The 20,915-nt window shown below is 39.0% G+C and overlaps 1 protein-coding gene across 2 annotated transcripts; it reads right to left on the bottom strand.

Moving 5' to 3' along the window:
* Nucleotides 1-2,684: 2,684 nt before the first annotated feature.
* On the bottom strand, nt 2,685-19,274 carry PABPC1 (poly(A) binding protein cytoplasmic 1). Of its 2 annotated transcripts, none has more exons than XM_036830063.1 (15): nt 18,560-19,274; nt 15,192-15,385; nt 14,874-14,989; nt 12,602-12,741; nt 11,215-11,309; nt 10,741-10,878; nt 10,435-10,530; nt 7,145-7,417; nt 6,820-6,910; nt 6,088-6,198; nt 5,852-6,006; nt 5,199-5,283; nt 4,532-4,662; nt 3,811-3,904; nt 2,685-2,971 (listed from the first exon to the last, which is right to left on the bottom strand). In XM_036830063.1, the coding sequence occupies exons 1-14, from the start codon at nt 18,750-18,752 to the stop codon at nt 3,812-3,814; spliced, it is 1,911 nt and encodes a 636-aa protein (XP_036685958.1). In that variant the 5' UTR covers nt 18,753-19,274; the 3' UTR covers nt 2,685-2,971; nt 3,811. The 2 variants fall into 2 exon arrangements, with proteins under 2 accessions (XP_036685958.1, XP_036685960.1); XM_036830065.1 differs by having other exon boundaries at nt 12,611-12,741.
* Between the last annotated feature and the right edge of the window lie 1,641 nt (nt 19,275-20,915).

The following is a 20,915-nucleotide window of genomic DNA, read 5'->3' as shown; positions in this document are numbered from 1 at the left end:
TCAATTTAACTAGTTAGATTGTCTAATTGAAGATATGTTATATGCACAGAAGAGTCAATGTGAAGCCTAGAAAAAGGGAGGCCAGAACTCATCAGTGTAGCACTGGTCTCCAGCAAAGCAGCATGCATCAGACCATCACGGCTGGTCAGAGCTGACCAGCTCTACCCGCTTTGCTTCCAACTTGAACCAAACTTCTGATTTTGCTTCCATGAGAACTGGTCTTACAGGGAGAATGCACTTATTAAGCACAACTATCCAGGTCCTCTTCAGTCATTTGCTCACTGCACATGAATAGGGACCATGGTTTTATGTCAAGAGTACGAAAATTTCAAGGTACTCTCCAAAATGTCACTCATTCACTTGTGATCCATGAGTCTGATGGGAGAGAAGTAAGTATAATCAAAGGTAGCATCCTGTAAACAAGACACATTACTTTAGCTTGTTTTATCCATGTAAGTCTTAGTGTACATGAACTGGAGAAAAGGAGATTCTAGGCTAAAAAAGCAGTTTCCAAGTAGCCATTATATATCTACTACCCACAGAAAAACTTAATCAATTTAGTTTATCTCAGACCTTCCAACAGAAGCAGCCACACATATGCCTTGTGTACGGTACAGTAGTGCCAGCTGCCTTCTTCTGCTTCACCTCAAATCCTGCACGAAGTTAGGTGGTTTAAAATAACTACTGTCGATGATGAGCCATACATTTATCAGACACTAGTCCTCATTAATTGTGGAGATTGTTTTGTGAAGTCTTGTTAACACTGTAATTAGTTAATACTGAATCATTGCTCCTAGAGGAAATAACAGGGTTAGATACCTGTGAGCCCATCACATTTCCATCAACTGATACATAGCTTTGTTTTATGTGTCATTTAACACACACACACACACACACACACACACACACACACACACACACACACACACACACACACACACACACACACACACACACACACGGCACAAGAATGACCTTGAAAAGGATACTTGTTTATGAGAGCTGAAACAAGAAGGCAGACTTTTTTGACCTCAGCTGGGGACATGTGCATTTCAGGAGACTCAAAATTTGATGCTCTGTGCATGTCTGCAAATGACGGAAATCTATTGTTTGCACAAGTAGATTTTTGGGGTTACAAGTAACTTTTAGTGAATTTGCAAATACAGAATCATCAAATAATGAAGACTGACTTTTTTTGATGTCAATTCCTGCAAGTAGATCACAACTACTTGAGTTTTGCTGCCTCCGCTAAGAAAATAGACATTTCAAAAATAGAAATGAGTTATCTTCATATCACACAAGAAATACCAAATTCCAGCTATCCAATGTATAAAGCAAGCTACCGTCTGTGCAAACCCTATCTGTAACTCTAGATTTGGAATCTGTGAGAGCTGTGAGAACTTTAGCTTGAGACATCTTAGAAGTTGCTCCTTTAAAACCTACAGGCTTGAACCATTTTGTAGTCAAATTTTGATAAACATAGTATATATTCCTCTGCCTTCCTAAAGCACTGAGGAACACTTTCATGATAACTCAAAGATTGTTTTCATCTCAACAAACTGTCAGAATAGGACAATGGCCAGGCAAAATACAAAATCATCACTGTAATGCCTACTAGGTGCACTGATTTAAGCCATGGGATAGGAGGTGGGGTTTGGGTATATCTTGGGTTCCAAATGAAGCCAAGGTGAAAAGCATTCCAGGTACAGAAGCATCATAATGCTTCAACATGCAGGGAGGGCTGCCATTGTCATAGCCAAGGTTTTATTTGGATTTATTTATTTGCTCCCAAAGGCGAGAGCTAGAGTTGAGATCATTCTAGCATGGTGATGAGATAATCAGATATGCAACTTAGAAAGCTAACTCTGGCAGCAGTATGTAGAGAATGGAATAGAGTTAAAACTAGGCCATTCTCTAAAGTGCATTGAAATTGCCAGGGGTATCTGGTTTAATGCATGTCCTGGGCCCCAATCCTGATCTTCTACATCTATTCTCTAGATGTAGAAGCCCTATATCTTCATTATTCACAAGTACTTTGGATGATAAGGTATTACACTGAAATAAGTCACAATCATCAAATTAAAGGACTTTTAAAAAGAAGGCTTAAAAAAACGAATCCTAAATTTTATACACTTAATACATCTAGTCTTCAGTGTAATTTTTATCTATACCCTCCTATCCAACAAATACAGTAGTTGTTACTGTTTTATACCACATAAATGAGGGTTTAAGCTAGTTATCTGCCAGCCTAGAAACCTTAACATAGTCATATACTGGCATCATCTCAAAAGATGTTAAGGTCATTTAACAAATAAAATATATGCCTTGATTTAAGAACTCACATGGAAATCTAAATTCATAAACTGCATTACAGACATTGTCTTATGCCTCTTTTCCATAAAACTAAGAAACCTCTGAAGTACCTTTCTCATGAAAGAGGTTCTTACACCAATTCCAGCTTATCACCTATTTACCCAAGCCAATTACAAAGAGAAATAAAATAGCATAACATCACTGTGCACTGTTTAAGGAATTTTTATTAAAGCAAGAATTTTATAATCCAAATTACGTTTCATTGCTCAGTTATCAATTCTGTTATTTAAAACAGAAGTGACATTCTGAGCTATGCCACAGTAAAGAATTAATTACAAAATTAAAGAAAGGAATGCTTTAAATTTTTGTACTTTGCTGAAAATTCTTTTTCCCAGGGTCTATAAAACATTAATTTGTTTTTATATTTTACTATTTTTTTGTGTTTTTTTTTTTTGTTTTTAAATCAATAAGTAATCTAGGACTAGCATTACGTTTGCTAGACCTGGCATTTGCTCGGTACATAAGGTTCAAAGTTTCCTTTCCTTTTTTTATTTATTTTATATTTTGCAATGTTTTTTTTCCATAATATTTAAGTTTTTCGATGTTTAGGTATTTTTCTTCGGTGAAGCACGGGTTTCTTTTCGTGGTCCCTGATCATCTGTAAATGTGGGGGGAAAAAAGATTATAATCATCAAATTTAAGAGACAGAACTTAATGATTCCAACCACTAAAAAGAAAGGATCTTTACCTAAGTGACAGAGGTGCTAATTATAGCTATAATGGCAGTCATATTACAATATATAAATGATTCCAATTAACATGTTACACACCTTAAATTTACAGTGTCATATGTCAAATATTTTAACAAAACAAGAAAAATAACAGGACCAATACTGGCACTTGTTAGTATTAAAGCCCTTGGCCAAATTCAGCCTGTTTACAGGCTGCTGCTTCTGTAAAGCTCTACTGGACCACAGCCATACCCACTGGTTTACATGTTGTCTGTGGCTGTTCTCACACTAACGGTGGAGCAGAGTAGCTTCAACACGTAACACGGCCCCCAAAGCCCCAACTGTTTCCTATTTTACAGAAGAGCTTTGCTCATCCCTGGCTCTGGCTACACAGCTACATCACCCCATTTCTTGGGGGTAACGAAAGGCAACAGCAGAGGCCAAAAGGCAACTGTCATCACTGCCACCCAAGAAAATGTATTAAGCTATGAAAAGTCCTCCAAGAATAGCTACACAGGGCCAACCCCTGTTACAGCCATTTAATACAAATTACTATACAAAATGCTTGAAAGGGCTCTGATCTTAAAAATTCAAGTCAATACCAGGGTTAACAGGTAAAGTTTCCTTTAATTCCTCTGTATCTCTACTTCTCTTCGAAAAATTTGCAATGTATTTGAATTAATGGTAAAATGAGTTTTTGCTATGTTTCAAAATGTGCTCAAACTGTTAAAATAGAATAAGAAACAAACACAGGAGGCAGGCTCACTTTAAACAGTTGGAACCCCAGTGGCACTGTTCACTGCTTTCTGGGCAGCCTCTTTTGCTTGGTGGGCTTGTAGTACAGCTACAGCTTCATCAACCTGAAAAAAAGAAAAACTGGTTCTGAAAAATAATAATTAGACGATAATTTCAAATTGACAACACACAAATGTCCAACAAAGGCAAATTCCTTTCTTCAACACACAAATGTCCAACAAAGGCAAATTCCTTTCCTCAGATGAAAGTGGAAACAACTGTTATCGAAAAACATTCCAACTATATCCGTATCTTTTGGGTTCCATTCCACCACTGTTCTACAATTATGAACCTCTTGCACTTCTTACTCTCTCTCCACCAAAAATCCCCCAAAGTTGAGAATTATCAGCAAACATCCCTTTCTCCAATAAAGATGTAGCACAGTTAAGAGAGCACGAACGCTGGAGTTACAGTGACTGGATTCGAAACCAAGCTCTGCCATTCACTAGCTGCTTTGTGAGCACTGGGCAAATTACTTAACCTCTCTATGCTTCAGTTTCCCGGTCTATAAAATGGGGATAACAGCACCATAGGTTATTATTAGGATTTTCAATTAATATTCATAAAGCTCTTAGAACTGTGCGTGACTTGTATAAAGCACTTATAAATGTCCTAGAAAATTAAGTTCCTACAAAACATCCTGGAATATGTACTGTAAGAAGCTACTAGATAAATGATAAAATTTAAATTACTTTAGAACGGAGAGACTCTGGAGACTCAAGCATATGAAGAAGTTCTGAATTATCAATCTCCAACAACATGCCAGTGATTTTACCAGCAAGAGTAGGGTGCATGGCTTGAATTAGAGGAAAGAGCCGTTCACCTAGGAACAAAAACATTCAAACACTCCTTCAATCAAAAAAACAAAAAATTTTTAAGGCATCTACCATATTAAAACTGGGGTTTAAGAACCTTTTGTATACAGCAAATAAATGTTAACCCATAATCCACCATTTCATTATCTTTCATAAGATTGCTATAAAACGGATTAAGATCTACCACAAGGCAATTAATTCTTGGCAGTTGTCAGTTTGCCAAAAAAAAAGATGAACTGAAGCTATGTTTACTATTAAAGTGTTAAATCTGTGCTCAGGCAAAATCAAAGTGGTTTACTCATTTGGTTCAAATTCTTTCTTCCAAAAATGTGGCAGGGTACATGGCAAGCAATGCCCTATTACGCTATCAATCAAAGGCAACATTTTAATAGCTTTTCCAGACAGACAAACTGTGCCATCATAATCATTCATGCCGATTCACATCCTGCCACCCTAGCTGTCATTTTTAGGTACAGAGGAGGTCTAAATGTCTTCCTATTTTCTAGTGTCTCCATAACTGACTAGGTGGGACAAAGGTACTTACCCAACATTTGCTTCTGTTCTTGAGGAGGGGCAGATGCCAACATGGAAGCAGTCAAAGGCTCCTGACCTTGTACATGAACAGCAGGCTAGAAAGAAAACGGGAAAATTCCTAAGTTTAAAAAGTACAGAAGTAATGGCCAGTACAAACACAGCCATCACTGGAAATTAACTGGATAAAGACTGTAATCTAAACATAAACAGAAGCTGAGTGATTCAGAAATACAGCCTAAGATAGCTATATTAACACCTAAGTGCTCAAGTATCATAAGCACAGGGGATGTTGAATTTTCTTTTTTATCTGGAGTATTCTTTGGAATCATACTTCTACTATGATCAACGACGATTTTGGTCCTAGGGTCAAAAAAAAAAAAGGTAAGGCAAATCTCACAAACTAAACTTTATTTTACCCTTTCTTACAACTATGCCAAACAAAACCCTCATATCACATAAGTAATTCAGGATGAGGGACTGCTGAATGCTTGTCTAGTTCCTAGAGTATAACACATAGAAGACATTTTTACATACTATCAATTAGTGGCACCTCAACAAGGTGTTCTACATGGCTTAAGCTCTCATGTATCATACAGTTGTCTTCAATGTCTTTGACTGAGATCAAGGACTGTCATCTTTATAAAGAAATCATTAAATCCACACCTGCTGCATGGTAACTTGTGGCTGTGCGTTAAGATGTTGTTGAGGATTGCGAACTCCCGCAGCGTATTTATACTGTGGAACGGTGCGAACAGCAGGAGTAGCTGCAGCTGCAGCAGCTGCAGGACGTGGACCCATTGTCTGTGTTGATGTGTTAGCTAAAAAAATAAAAAGATTTTCGTATTTATCTTGCTATTTCAAATTGGAGACCAACTTTTACAGGAAGGGTTAAGACTCACCAACACGCTGTGTTGACATGACTCGTGGAACCTGTGAAGAAGCTGGTCTCATAGTACTAAATGGTGGTCTAGGAGCGGCTGGGCGGATAGCACCGGGCATATTTTGGAATGCTACGTTTAAAGATATGAACACACATTAACTGGGAAAAACTCACCAAGTGTTCATGCTGCTTTTTCAGAGCTGAGGTTTGCACAAAAGGCTATAGATGACCAAACATAAACAAACCATTTTTAAAAGCTTAGGCTCCTATATGCCATTTCTCCAGACTTAATCATATCAGAGCTTCAGTAAATAAAAAATTTTCATTCATACGAGGACAAGTACTTATTAATATCCGAACATGATACATGAACCTGATTCTAAGTGTTCCTGCAATACAGCACTATTCCACAGGACAAGGCTGAAAATGCCTGGACCCTGGTCCTCATACATGGAACAAGATCTTTTAAAACTACTGCCTAACCAAATATGAAATTGAGTTGGATGCATTCCCAAACTTGTCATAAATGAAAATCAAAACAACATAGATATTGCTGTCTTAAGGAATGGTGAAACATTTTACAATTCTTTTTTAAAAACAAAATGCTAGGATCCCCAAAATGAACACCCATAAAAATAAACTATAAAAAGCAACAGCTAATATACCATTGGGATATAACAGCTAATTCGCCTCATTTATGTTTTTAGTTCAAATACTTTGCAACCTTAAAAAACAACAACAAAAAGCTTACGATGAGGTCTGGCACCCTGAGCAGTCCAGCGAGGACTTGGTCTTAGTTGAGCAATTTGGCTAGGAGGATAGTATGCAGCACGGTTCTGAGTCTGGAGAAAGCAAGCAAATGTATCAGCTAAAGAAAAAAGCAAATCATGCAACTAGTTATGCACTCAAAACATTTAGCAGGTCCTCACACTCTAAGCATTTTTCAAATCCAATCATAATTAACATCTCTTCATCTTAGGGCTTTATTTATTTTTTAGTGGGGCACAAAACATTAAAGATGACTGAAGAGGAAAACCTTCATGAGGTTTCTGTTCTCTTGTAAAAAAAAAACCTACCTGTGGGATAGCTGCCATGAAGTAACCTGAAGGAGGTGCTGGCTGATAGGGGTTGATTACAGGGTTGGGCACAGCTCTTACACTTGCCATTCTCTGCATATACTGGTTAGTGAGGTGAGCCTGGCGCTCTTCTTTGCGCTGAGCTAAAGCTACATACAATGGCTTGGTGGCCACAATTCTACCATTCATTTCTGTAACTGCTTTAGTGGCTTCTTCTGGGGAGGAGAAACACACAAATCCAAACCCTTTGCTGCGACCACCCTCCATCATAACCTATTAAAAGAAAATGGAAAAAACCACATGATTAATGCAATGGTAGGATGAGGCACAAAAAGCAGAGTATCAACTATAGCCACCGACTCACATTTAACTAAATCCTGTCAATGCTTTCATCTTTTTTTCCCACAATTTTTCCCTTGATATCCAAATATTAAGGGTAAATACATGCATGCATTATCCCAGCCAAGCAAAAGAAGTAAAGGGGTGGAGGTACAATAGCAACTTTGTAAAAGTTTTAGATTTTCAATATTAAGGTTTAATTTCTAAATACAATCAAGGCCTGCTAAATTTTAGCACCACTAAAAACATGCACAATTAAAATTTGACTATTCTAGCAATTCGAGCTGACAAGATGCTTTATTACTCGTTAAGAGGGGAGGAAAAAGCAGTTGAATATCATAATATCCACATTTTAAAATTAAAATTTCACATTCAAGACCGTAAGGGCCATAAATACTGGGGTATAAACAATATTCAGGAAGCTCACAATGACTCAAAATCTTTTAAACAAGCAATGAGGAGACGTGAAGAACTTCTCAGTAGCCCTGCAATATACATAAGCATGCTATACAGCTATATTAAACAGGAAGCTGGTGGCACAGAACAAACAAAACAGCAATCAAACAGAGACCAATGATCTTACATAAATGTGGAATCAAAAGAACATAAACCAACAACTGGGCTCAAGGATACACAGAACAGACGGGTGGTTGCCAGAGAGGTACGGGGTGAAGGTGGCTAAAAAGTACAAACTCCCAGGTATAAAGCAAGTCATGGGGTCGTATTGTACAGCATGGGGACTACAGATAATACTGTATTATACATCTGAAAGTTGCTGAGAGTAGATCTTTACAGTTACCATTAAAAGAAAAATAATGTTTAACTATGGTAATGAATGTTAACTAGACTTATTGTGATCACTTTGCAGTATATACAAATACCAAACAATTATGTTGTACACCTGAATATGTTTTATGTCAATTATATCTCAAAAAACAGTCCAGAAACATACCCATGCAATTATGGGAACTTCGTATGTTAAAGCTTACATTTTAAAACAGTGGGGAAAAGACGGACTTTGGATTATCTAGTACGTGGTACAAAGGGATAATTCTGAATTAACTTAGAGCTCTTATTCACATCACATTGAAAAAAATCAAATTGCCAGATAAGATTCTGTATCTGAAAATAAGATGCAAAAATACAGGGAAAATCTAAGATGACACAAGACCCCCAAAGTCCTAAGTGGAAGACTTGGAGAAAATACTTGCAACATAAAACAAAGCGCTGACATGAAATTTCCCCTAAATCAATAAAGATAACCGATGCAGTATAAAAACATGCAAAGAATAGGCTAAACAAGTAAACACATAAAAAGCACATCTCATTTAAAAAGATGCATACCACTTTCTACTAAATTGACATGACTAGTAGTAATTTAATTTGTTCACCCTTTTTGGGACAATTCAGTTGTATGAAATTTAAATACACACACCCACTAACCAGAAACTTCAATTCTTGAACTTCAGAAATACTGGTATATGTGCAAAGATATATGTATAAAGATGTTTATTAGAGTGGTGGGTCCAACACTGTTAGTAGCATGCAAAGCAAACCAAATGACCAATAATACAGGCATAGTAGAATAAGTTGTGGTACATCTATACCATGAATATTCAGCCCTTAGCGAAAAATCAGAAAATGCCTGAAATAAATATGTACCTAGATCTGTTAAATAAAAAGACAAGTTGCAGAATAGGTATACTATGATCCTGTTTCATAAAAACTGTTTATACGTATACAAAAAGTATACAAGCATGGAAAATTATCTGGAAAGGCCAACCAAACTCCTTTTGAAGACTGAAAATGAAAAATGGAAGGGTCACCTTTTTCTACTTCTGTCTTGACCAATTTGTTTTTCAGCAAGCATTATCAAATTAACACAATGACCTCCTCTCCCAGAATTTCTGCAAAAACTTTTTCACCTCCTTGCCAACAGCGATATGATCCACAAAGGACTTTTTGAAAAGGACTTAATAAAGACCCTCCTTTGTAAAACATGCATGCTTCTTCATACATTCAAAATAAACTGATGCACAATATTCAATTTAAATGATTTTCAGGGAACATACTGAGGATAAACAAACTCAGGAATAGATTCTATCATACTCCAGGTTCTCCTACAAAAGCACAGGCTGAATGAAACAGAAGACAACTACATCACTTGCATTTTTGTGTGTATTCCTCTACTGTGCTCCTTAACATTCTATCGTAGAAGTTCCCTCGGTCAGTGGGGTTGCAGAGTAGAAAGATCAGCTACGAGGTCACTCCAGAGCACTCAGTTTTAATTTTTCCTGTTCTCTTTTGAGAATCTGTTTAAAGTTTTAGATACTCTTCCCACCCCTCAAGGTACATACATACAGAACTTTAAATACAGAAGGATTCTTGGGCCATGGACACCAGAAAAAACACCTAAAGTAGAGGTTCTTATATCAAAATTCCAGAATTTAGACTAGAATCTTACTGTTGTATTTCTTAATTTCTGATTTCAAGTAAAAGCAAACACGATCTCTACCTTTACTGTTATAGGGGGCTTTAAGTTTGACTCCCCAGAGTGAATTCTGTAAGCAAATATAGATTAGCTCAAATAGTAACAATTACAGTTCCCTAATAAGTTGCTTTCTTTAACCAGTAAAATAACTAGTTTAACAGAGTACAGAACAGTGCATATCATGTGATGATCGATCACTATGGTCATCAAATGCAGCCTTTCCAGCCACTTCAAATCTGAATATAAGTTTTTTTTTTTTGAATATAAGTTTTTGAAGTAATGAAGCAAAGATATGATTTTCTGAAAAATGAAAGGCTGATTTTTTAGAGAAAAGGAAAAACGATTTGACCATTCATTTATAAAGAAAAACACTCCATATGAAATATAAAATTTATATACATATATCCATGGGCATGGATTTTTCCCAAATCTTAAAAAAAAAGTGCATCATATGCTTTACCTTTGCACTAGTGATTGTACCAAACGGAGAAAACTCTTTCCGGAGACGTTCATCATCAATACCATCATCAAGATTTTTCACATAAAGGTTAACACCCTAAAAAAAAAATAAAATAAAATAAAGAAAAAAAATTTAGAAAAAGGAAAAAGAAAACCATAGTGGTACTTAAGCATACTTCCTATTATCCCATGTTTCCTCTCCTTTTCCCCTCTCAAACCCTCCAGTTACCTGTCAGTAACTGAAATGAACATAAAATAGGTTTCCTCATCCCTGTCTTATTTTTGCTCTTTCAGTTAAAAAATGAACCTGGTATCTGGTGATCCTATCTTGCTTCATCTGTTCAAATTTGCGCTTAAGTTCCGTCTGCCGTTCCACTTTTTTCTGGGCTCGACCAACGTAAATTTGTTTTCCATTGAGCTCCTTTCCGTTCATCTCATCCACAGCCTTACAAAGACCACAAAATTTTAATTACTAACTTGCAATATATAAAGTCATTTTTTAACAATAAAGAAAATTTGTTAGATTATAAAAGCTAAAGATGGACCCACCATAAAAACTAAACTTTGAGGTTTTAAGACAATAGAGGTTTTCAATTTATACTCTCAAAATATATAAAACGCAAGTAATTCAAAACAATACATGTGGAGATGAACATGTAGACTAGCCATTGGTATGCATGTGTATTTCAATGCAAGAGCAACTCAACTTTATACCCCCACATCTTACTATAAAATACAGAAAAACCCACACTGCCTTTGGTTAGTATATTTTAAGTCTTACTTTCTGTGCATCTTCATGCCTTTCAAAGCTTACAAATCCAAAACCTTTGGATTTTCCACTCTCATCGGTCATTACTTTCACACTTAAGGCAGGTCCTAAAAAAATTTTTTTAATGATTCAAAGGTATTCCATACAACATTTAGTTTATACATTTCAAGTTTCAATACACAAACAAAGCCATGAAAAAAATATAAAAATGGGGATTAAAAAAAACCTCCAAGCCTCCAGAAATGTATTCCTCCTATAACCACCCTCTTCTCTCCCACCATGGGCACTAAATATTCTCTTTAAGACCCTTTATTTCTACTAAGAAGCTAAGTAAATACTCTATTCCCTGAAACACTCCTCCTTCCATTTAAGGAGGTATGTTTTAGAGAAATGTAAATGATGATGAAGTTTTATTCTTAGCATTAGTACAAAACAGATGCATTATTTTAAAACAATTTGCTTTTCTTTAAGAATTTTTAAGCCTTGGCCCACTTGATTTTCAACAAGGAGTAGAGGAAACACGGGGTTTGACCTTTGACATAGCAGAAGCACCTGGAGGAGGTGGCATGTTTCTGAAGACACATATTCCCCCACCACCCCCTCAAATAAAACAGACTTAACTGAAGTGGTAAGTATTATCTCAGGTAGGTGGGGAGAAAAGATTAAAAATCACATCTGATTACAGAGAATCTGCAAGATGTATGGGCACACATCAACTGTTTAGAGGGTTCAATGTGGCATGCCAGCTTGGCAATAGTAAAGTATTAGATTTCCTCATTCTTTATGATTTGGAATGCTTTTAAAAAGGGGACACCTATTTAAGTTAAACAAAAAGGAAAGCAAAGGTAAGGGGCAAGTAAATCACCTGCAAGAGTACAATTTAAAGTTCGTTTTCTGATCAGCTACACAACTATCTAAAGTGAGACCGGTTACACACTTCACGGGAAAATCTGGATCTTTGTCTTTAAAAGTCATTATTTTAAATTGCTCAAACACGATGCTGAGACTGGCCAAATATCCTAAAGCTGGCCAGCTTTCCTGTCCCATAATTAAAGACTACATTCCAACCTAAGTTGGCTGTGTCTCATGCAATGCCTCTGATGAGATGGGATCTGTTAGTGCATAAATCCAGCACAATTTCTTAACATAGCAAAAGCTTTTAAAATCTGTTCCAATTACACAGTCACTCCTTACGGTGCTAATACAATGCTATTAACCTTTAAACTGGATAGAATTTTATTTATAAGCTAGTATAATGGACTATCAGTAGCTTAATCCAAATAACTACAATATTTTAAAATATGTGAAGTCCCATTTATTTTAATATAAAATATTAGCCAAAACTAACATTGAACAATTACTCAGAACTGAGTATAAAAATTTAATTCAGACACATTACCGAACTTGCCAAAGAGATCCTTCAGGCGCTCATCATCCATGTCTTCTCCAAAATTCTTGATGTAAACATTGGTGAACTCTTTTGCCCTAGCTCCGAGTTCTGCTTCTCGTTCCTTACGAGACTTAAATCGTCCAACAAATCTAATAAAATAGATAAGAACTATAAAATTAGGTTCTATTTTATGAAGTTCAGGTTAATTAAGCCTGATGGTTGACTCTGTAATATTTACTGGTAATTTCAGAATCTCTAATAAAAAGCAAACTATAAAACAGAAATAGGGCCTTAAGTGCAATGTGAGAACAAACCTCTTAACTATAATCACGAAAAAGAACATTTTTCTTAATGCACACTCCTCTCCCTTCCTTCTAGCTAACCTAGGGTTAAGAAGATTACGTCCAGCAATACAAACTAGTGGAGTATGCCTGCACCACTAGTGAAAGACAGCGAAAAGACAGAAAAGCTTTTATCGTTGCTGTTTCAACATGGCTCTTGCACTTTGTTTGCAATCTCCTAAAATATAAATTTAAGCTACCGAATTCTGTACTCGAACATACAACGGCCTGGAACAAATTTCTTTGCAGCATTATCAACAAAATGTGTTTTAAAAATTGAGGTTTTCCCTAAAAGTAGTACATGTGTCATTAAAGAATATAATATACATCAAAAAACCATCACGCATAATCCCACCCAAATCGTGACTGACTTTTCGTAGGCCTTTTTGTTCCCTGTGCTTAAGAACGTTAGTCCAGCACAATTCCTTTCCATAGGAGACACCTACATTTTATTCCCTTAGCCACACCCCACACCTCCCCCCACCCATATGGTGCTGCTTCTCCATGCAATTAGTTTTATAAATGTTCTCGGTGGGAACATGATATTCCATTGTGGACAACAAAACTTTCTTTTGTAAATAATGCCGCAACATTATGAAACTTTGTTATTTGTTCTTAGCATAGAGTTGCAGAAATCATGGCAGCTCGAAAGGTATATAAATGATCTTAAGTTTATACCTACAAACTGCTTTCCAAAAAAGGGTTATATCATTTTATACTCAAAAAACAGCAATAAATCAAGTTCTTTACTTAATCTAGACCTCCACCAGTGGTAGCCATTCTTTTTTTTCCCCTAAAGCACTGCTGACAGGCAAAAGATAGTTTCATCTCTGAATACTAATGATGCTGAACATTTTTCTCATTTAAAGATGTATTATTTTTAAGAATTACCCTTTGTAAACATTGTTCCCACTGAGGAGTTGCTGGTTTTCTTAGACTTGTATGGGGTTCTTTACATACTACAAAGTCTTTCCTTAATCATGTAATTGACGGAACTCACAACAGGTACCACCATGTGCATGACTCCTCCGTGTACAGACTGACCATACCACTTGATGCAGATTTATGAGAACCTCACCTTAAGAGTGATGCAGTTAACCTGTAAGAACCAAACCCAATCTGCATGCCATCACTGCAGTTTACATGAGCTCACAGCTCACTTACAATATGACCTCACAGCTGAATTTGCCTAATTAAGCAAAATCCACTGGCACTGAGGATAAAATTGAGATTTGTAATTTCTTTGGGCTCATAAAATCTGTATTTTTACAACTTGTAGCAGAAAGCCTTATAGAGGTTTTATCAGTGTCATTATTTTAAAAGTTTGCAACTTTTAAGAACAAGTTTATTTCAGAAAAGATTAATCATGAAGACTTCTGGTTTAATTACGATTTATCTTTACATGGGGAAGGGAGCCAAAAGGTGTTGAAACAACAATTATGACAATCTTTAAACTCCATCAATAAACTGTGGGAGTAAAGCCAAGCAGAGAGTCACCCTGGGCTCTGAATTTAGACCACTGGGTTTGTATCGCAGTTTATCTGTCACACCAGTATGTAAATACAGGCAAGTTATTTTAGCTTCAGCTTTGAATGTAAAAGGGGCTAATTACTACCTTGGGAATTATGATTAAGTTTCTGCCTGGATTTCTAGTTTTTCAACTAATACGCACTTATTTTTGAAAAAGCTTTATATTCCAGCATACCTATCTTCTGCTGTTTCTTTTCTGTTTGAATGCTGACCAGCTGTATTAATTCACTGTTACTTGTATGTTACACTGAATGTGGAGAAAAGACAATTATAAAATCTACCAAGATGTGGTTTATTAATTTTCACTTTAGCTGTATCTCTTTTAAGAGCACAAATATATTACTTGTAAAATGCATGAATTGAACTATTAAAAGCATCTGAAGTATGATTAACTAAATATTTATACTTACACTTTGCGATCATTTAGAAGCATCCCATTCATTTTTTCAATAGCTCTTTCAGCTGCTTCTTGTGTCTCAAAATGCACAAATCCATAACCCTTGGAACCATTTTCATCACAAACCACCTAGGGAAAAATGTGTAATAATTTTTCATTACTTGCTATTGATTTAGCATTTTTCCAGTATTCAGAGATAACTTGTCAGCTACCTAACCTGGGCATTTGGGAAATAAAGATATCCATTAACACAGAGCATGGTTGCTATCTTCAAGAATAAACTACAATTAAACTAAAACACTGTATGTTTACCTGTCATATTTTTGCTTACCTTACATGAAAGGATGTTACCAAAAGCAGAAAATGTATCATACAGTGCTTTATTGTCAATGGATTTGTCCAAATTTTTAATGAATATGTTGCCCACTCCACTTTTGCGAAGTGATGGATCACGCTGAGACCACATAATGCGTACTGGCTTGCCCTTTATAACATCAAAATTCATGGTGTCCAAAGCACGCTCCGCTGCAGGAAGGACATTTTCAAAATAAATATTATTTCAAAACTTTTACAGCCCACTTAAATTTATATAAACTATTGTGGAGGGAACAGTAGGGCACATGGTCCCTCTACCTCTTTAAACTTCAAGATGGCTGAACCTTACCTCATATCAGTCTAGATTTAAATGGTACAACGCAAAAAGAGAAGACAAATATCAAAAAACCCCAAATTTCCCACGTTAATTTGTTAATGGATGACGTATCGTTAAGAACTAACTTATTTCTGAAACAACCTCTTCCTTTAATTGCCATGAAATTTAAAAGCACCTTTTTGTTCCTAGTCAACTGTAAAAGCGAGATTCCCCTTCACAATCTGCTTAATAAGCAATATAAAAGACAGTAAGCAATTGTAGATTATCCACAAGCAGAGCAGTTTATGGATTTTCAAGCATTTTAACTTCTTCTCTATTACTTGTCAAAATTGTTTCTTGCTTATCACTGTCAATACTGTACAAAAATTAGTCCATTTTCTAAAAAAAAAAAAAAAAAAAATTCCTGACTTATTGGGGGGATTTCAGTGATTCATGGCACAATTCCTATAGCCATGTTTAAAAAAAAAAAAAAAAGGCTTTATCCATTCAGAAAGACTTGAATCAGGCTTTCAAAAACTAAAGTGAAGTTGGACGTACTTAGCTATGTAACACAAAACTTTTGAAATACCAGGTCTACGATAGTCACAATTCACTTTAAATGCTTTATTTACATATAAAACCAATTTTATCTTAGATCACTCATTTACTTAGATCAGTCATTACATTAATAACTGATGATTAATCAATTATTTCTGAATAGTGCTAGAAAATGTCAAAATCTACCCTATGATTACATCTATGAAGGATCAAATTATGTGCACCCGTACCATTAAAGAAACACTTATTACAGAAGTTTAGACTCTAAATGGAAAAATATATCATTAAGTAGAAAACACTAGTCCCTAAAGAGTGGGAACACACAGTCCACTTGAAGTCCTGAAACACCAATTTTCACAAATTCCATGCTAGTGTTAACTGTAAAATTAGTGAGAGGACAAATTTTCCAGCCACTTCTTTCTATAAATGAAAGTTTTAGTTTCTAGAAGATAGTGACAAACAACTGTCAGCTCATTTATCAATTGACCACGCCTACTCAGCTCCCCTAGTTTTTTAGCTGACTCTGCTTGAGCTTCTTTTGAATGAGTCACCTCTTCCTGTTAAATTGGAAACTGGTCACTTTCAGAAGCTATTCTACAAATACATCAATGTAGCAATAAATAAGGGGAAGAAAAAAACGGAAACCACTGGAAATAATATTTGGAAAGACAATAATTTGTATATATAGAAATGAAATAAATGGAAGATGGAAAAATGCTACCTTCTTTTGAGTAGTTACAATACTGGCCTACTGCAATAGATGTATAATACACAGTGAGTGTAACCTGAAGTTCAACTTTTCTAACCCCAAGAAATTTTTAAAATTGTTTTTTTCGGATTTAAAATTGTTAAATTTAGAAAGAATAACAGCCACTTTCAGAAGTTTACATTTCATGCTCTCTAGAATTTGTCCAAGTTTTCTCTATCAACTCTTCAGTTTGTGATTATCTGCCCCCAAATTATCTTCCTTGATATTTCATTCAGCGATAAATCTTGACCAGAGTTGGGAGGAACCGTTATGGAGTGACATTTGGAGCTACTGCCTACAGAGCAAAAGGGCAGAAAACCTGCAGTGCAGTTTTACAACTTCGGGCTTGCTGTCACTCAATAGCCTGCCTACCCAAAAATCTCAGTATTAACTTTACCTAGTGAAAAGCTGATCACTAAATAACTCCAGATCTGTTAATGAAATAAAAGTTTCAATTCCACCTTTAAGGCCTTTCCTACAAAAATAAAAATAAATTCCTTATATTTTGTAACACTTGACATATATTCAAGTAGCCAGGGGAAAGAAGGGCAAAAGTGGACCATAAAATCAAGTGAAAATGACTTTTGCAAGTCAATTGATCCAGATATAAAGAAAAATCCTGGCAAGTCATCAGGTCACATATCTGTTTGCCAAATTTTGGATTTTTTTGCAAACTGTTTAACTTTACTTTAAAAATACAAGGTTAGCTGCGTCTTTTTCCCCATAAATTTCAAGCTGACTCTAGTGCTCAATCATTCCCCATGATGTATGGATATTCTGGACTACTTTAAAAAAAAGGAAACCACCACTAGAATGCCACATAAGTATAAGAGTCCAGTCCACACGACACTCACAAGTAACATTTTCCAGTCAAAATTGGTGACGGCATTTTTAAGTAAAATCCTTCAAAACCATAGAAACTATTTCAGAGAAAAAAAAATATTCCGAACAAATTACCAGTACTACGAAACTAAGTCGATTAAAACAATCACAACTACCTAAATAGCCTGAGATAAACGATGGCCTCCAAAAGGGTTCTCTTCCACATCCCCTCCTTCCTAACCTGCTGTTAAGAGTGAGAAATGTCTGAACTGGGGGAAAAACCCCAATGCACGTCTCATTGGTAGTTTATACTTCCAGGGCCATCAGTCACTGACAAGTTATTAAGAACGGAATCAGAAGCCTGATGACCACCACCAGACCACCATTATTAACTTTATTCTAAGTCCCCGTGGCTCCGCCAGGCGATTGGGCCAGTAGCCGGAACAGGCCTCGGGCCTGTGAGGTTACAGGGTTCAACACGTGGTATTTTTCGAGCAACGAAATGCACTTCCTGGGGCGTCCTGGGGCGCCGGCAAGAGCCTCGGGTGGTGGGAGCGCCTCCACCTATTACCGGAAAAGGGGGCTCGGCGCTCAACACCCCAGAATCCCGCAGCTACTGGCGGGACCGTCGTGTTAGAACCCATTCTCACCCACCCTCCCGGCGCGTCATCACCCTGAAGTTTGAGAGCGGCTGAGGCCGAGAAAATGGTCGCAAAGGAGGAAGTGGCCCGGCGTAAGAGGGGCGTGCGGCTGCCGGCAGCGCGGGTCCCTGCGGGCACGGGGAACCGGGGTACTGGCGCCCGAGCCTCGCCCCGCTGGCCCCGGGGAGGGCTGGTGACATGCCCTCCTGCCCCCTCCCCCCGGGCCCGCCGGCCTAACCCGCCCGCCGCCGCCGCCTGAGCCTCATGGCCGCCCGCCCGCCGTCGGGCCCGGCTCTCACCGTCTGCCGGCTGCTGGAAGTTCACATACGCGTAGCCCAAAGAGCGGCGGGTGATCATGTCCCTGCAGACCCGGATGGAGAGGATGGGCCCGGCCGGGCTGAACTTCTCATAGAGCATCGCCTCGGTCACGTCGGGGTGTAGGTCCCCCACGTAGAGCGAGGCCATGGGGTAGCTGGGGGCGCTGGGGTTCATCTCGGCACGGCTGCCCGCAGGGCCACAGGCCGCGACCTTTCCGTGAGAGGAGAAGAGCGAGTGCTGGGGTCGCGGGCCGAAGCCGGGGGGAGGGGAGCGGGGGCAAGCGCAGAGGGACAAAAATCAACCGGAATCGAAAACTACTCAACAGCCGCAGAACGGAGTCGATCCGCTGCCGCTGGCTGCTGGCTACCAGCTGCCGGCTGGGGAGCGAGGGTGGCGGTGTCGGGTCCGGGCAGCGGGAAGGCCTCGGTCTCTTGGTTCCTTCTTGGAGCTGCTGCGGGGCCGCGGGCGGGCGGGTCGGTCTCGGTTGCTTCACCGGGTTATTTTATAAAACAGGAAGAAAAAAAAATAAAAGTCTCCGGCGGGGGAGACGCGGATTTTTTGTAAATTTTTTTTGGGTTTTTTAAAAGATTTTTTAAGATTTTTTTTGGATTTTTTTAATAATAAATGTGTGTTCCGAGGCCGGAGCACACACTCCGCACTCTCAGCACTAACCGCCGGGGAGAAGGGGAAGCACCGCCTCCTGCACCCTCTACTTATACCCCGCGCCGCAGTCGCCCCGCCCCCGCGCGTCTGACGCCAGGGCCCTACGCGAGCGTCAGCGCCGGAGGAGGAGGAGAAAAGGAGGCGAGGGGGAGGAGGAAAAAGAAAACAGGAGGAGGAAAGAGCAAAGAGGAAGAGAGAGGTGGCGGAGGAGGCCGCTGCGGGGGTGGGGGTGGGGCTAGGGCGGAGGGGCGGGGCTTCTGCGCACGCGCCGCGGCCGGGGGGGCGGGGCCCACGCGGCGTAGGGCCCGTGGGGGAAGGGAGGGCTGGCTTGCCGGCTGCTCTCCGAGGAGTCGGGTTGGACGGCCCTTCCTCCCACACATCCCACCCCACCTCCACCCGGGAGAAGCGTTAACCCGTCACCGAGGCGGTGGGCGGCGCGCGGGGTTTCCGGGTTTCTCGGCTCTAACCACCCCCCACGTGCATGGCACCCGGGCCTCTTCGCGCGGCAGCCAGGCCTGCTCCACTCGCATCCGCCCCTGAGGGTCGCTGGGCACGAGTGGACCGGTATGATCCCTTTCAGACCCAGTTTCCGAAACGTGGGTGAAAGGAGCCAGGGCTGGCTCCCCAGTTCTCCTACCGGACCGCACTACGAGTCCCAGCGGGCAGCGCCGCCACGCGCCTCGGCCGCAGAAGCGGTGCCTGCTGGGAGCTGGAGTCCCCAACGGCCGCGGCGCTCGCTGACTCCAACTGGCCGCGGATCCTGGCCGCCCGCTCGGGGACCCCCAACCGTCCTGGCGCTGGACCCCGGTCGCCGCCCCGCGGTGCTTCCAGTAGAGGAAGGGGGAGGGGAGGGGCCCTCGGACTCCTGGTCCTCTCGGTTCCGAGCCCTAGAGTCTCCCCGGTCTCCCCACTGGGTGCTGTCGTTGGTCAAAGTGATTTTAATTGGGGGAAACTATCTTGGGGTCTTTGTCCGCTTCCCTTTTTAAAGTATCGTGATCACTATTCACTTAAGGTACTAGGTTGGAATCTGATTCGTGCTCTTTCTGCCAGAAATTTCTTTGAGGTAGAAAACAGGACTCCAGAAAAATAAATGCTTTTCTTTAAAGTATGAGTCTATCACAGTCATACATGGCACCACAGACCTGCAACCAGGCAAAATTAGAAATAGTCTAAACGCGGTATTAAAAATGTTTAAAACAATTTTGTAGTTAGTTGGGATCTTTAATAGGAATGGGAGCTGTAATGAATCGATAGCAAAAATACCAGTTAATAGGAATGACATTAAGTCAACATACAAATCCCACTTTAAAGTAGTAATGTACTTTACAGTTTTTAAAGCACTTGCATAAACATCCTATCATTTGTTCCCTACAGTAATCTTGTGTGGGAGGTGGAGCAAGTAGTAATAATTTTATCTTACTGTTAAGGGAATGGTCTCAAGTTAAATGATTGCCCAATTCATTCTTTTATTCACTAAACTTTAATGTATGTCAAATATATTGCCAGGTGTGGACTGGGTACTTTATTCTCATTTAATTCAAACTTAAACCTGCAGAATCCCACATAAGTGCTATTTTGTCCCTGTCTTGGTAGGAAGAGGATAATATTTTGGAAAACATGTTGCCTTATGTGCTTTATTAGGCAAAAGAGCAAGACTGAGGGCTGTGCATTAGG

The sequence above is a fragment of the Balaenoptera musculus genome, chromosome 17, assembly GCF_009873245.2.
Source record: "Balaenoptera musculus isolate JJ_BM4_2016_0621 chromosome 17, mBalMus1.pri.v3, whole genome shotgun sequence".
In the NCBI taxonomy this organism is placed as follows: Eukaryota; Metazoa; Chordata; class Mammalia; order Artiodactyla; family Balaenopteridae; genus Balaenoptera; species Balaenoptera musculus.
This window is presented reverse-complemented; position numbering and strand designations above follow the sequence as displayed.

Bases quoted from the DNA above. Each gene is read 5' to 3' on its own strand.
- PABPC1 (XM_036830063.1), bottom strand. From the start codon at position 18,752: ATGAACCCCAGCGCCCCCAGCTACCCCATGGCCTCGCTCTACGTGGGG. The intron at 15,386-18,559 runs GTGAGAGCCGGG...TCCTTCCTGCAG, and splicing joins CTTCCAGCAGCCGGCAGACG to CGGAGCGTGCTTTGGACACC. The intron at 3,905-4,531 runs GTAATTTAAATT...TCTTTTTTTCAG, and splicing joins CAGAGTCTCTCCGTTCTAAA to GTTGATGAAGCTGTAGCTGT.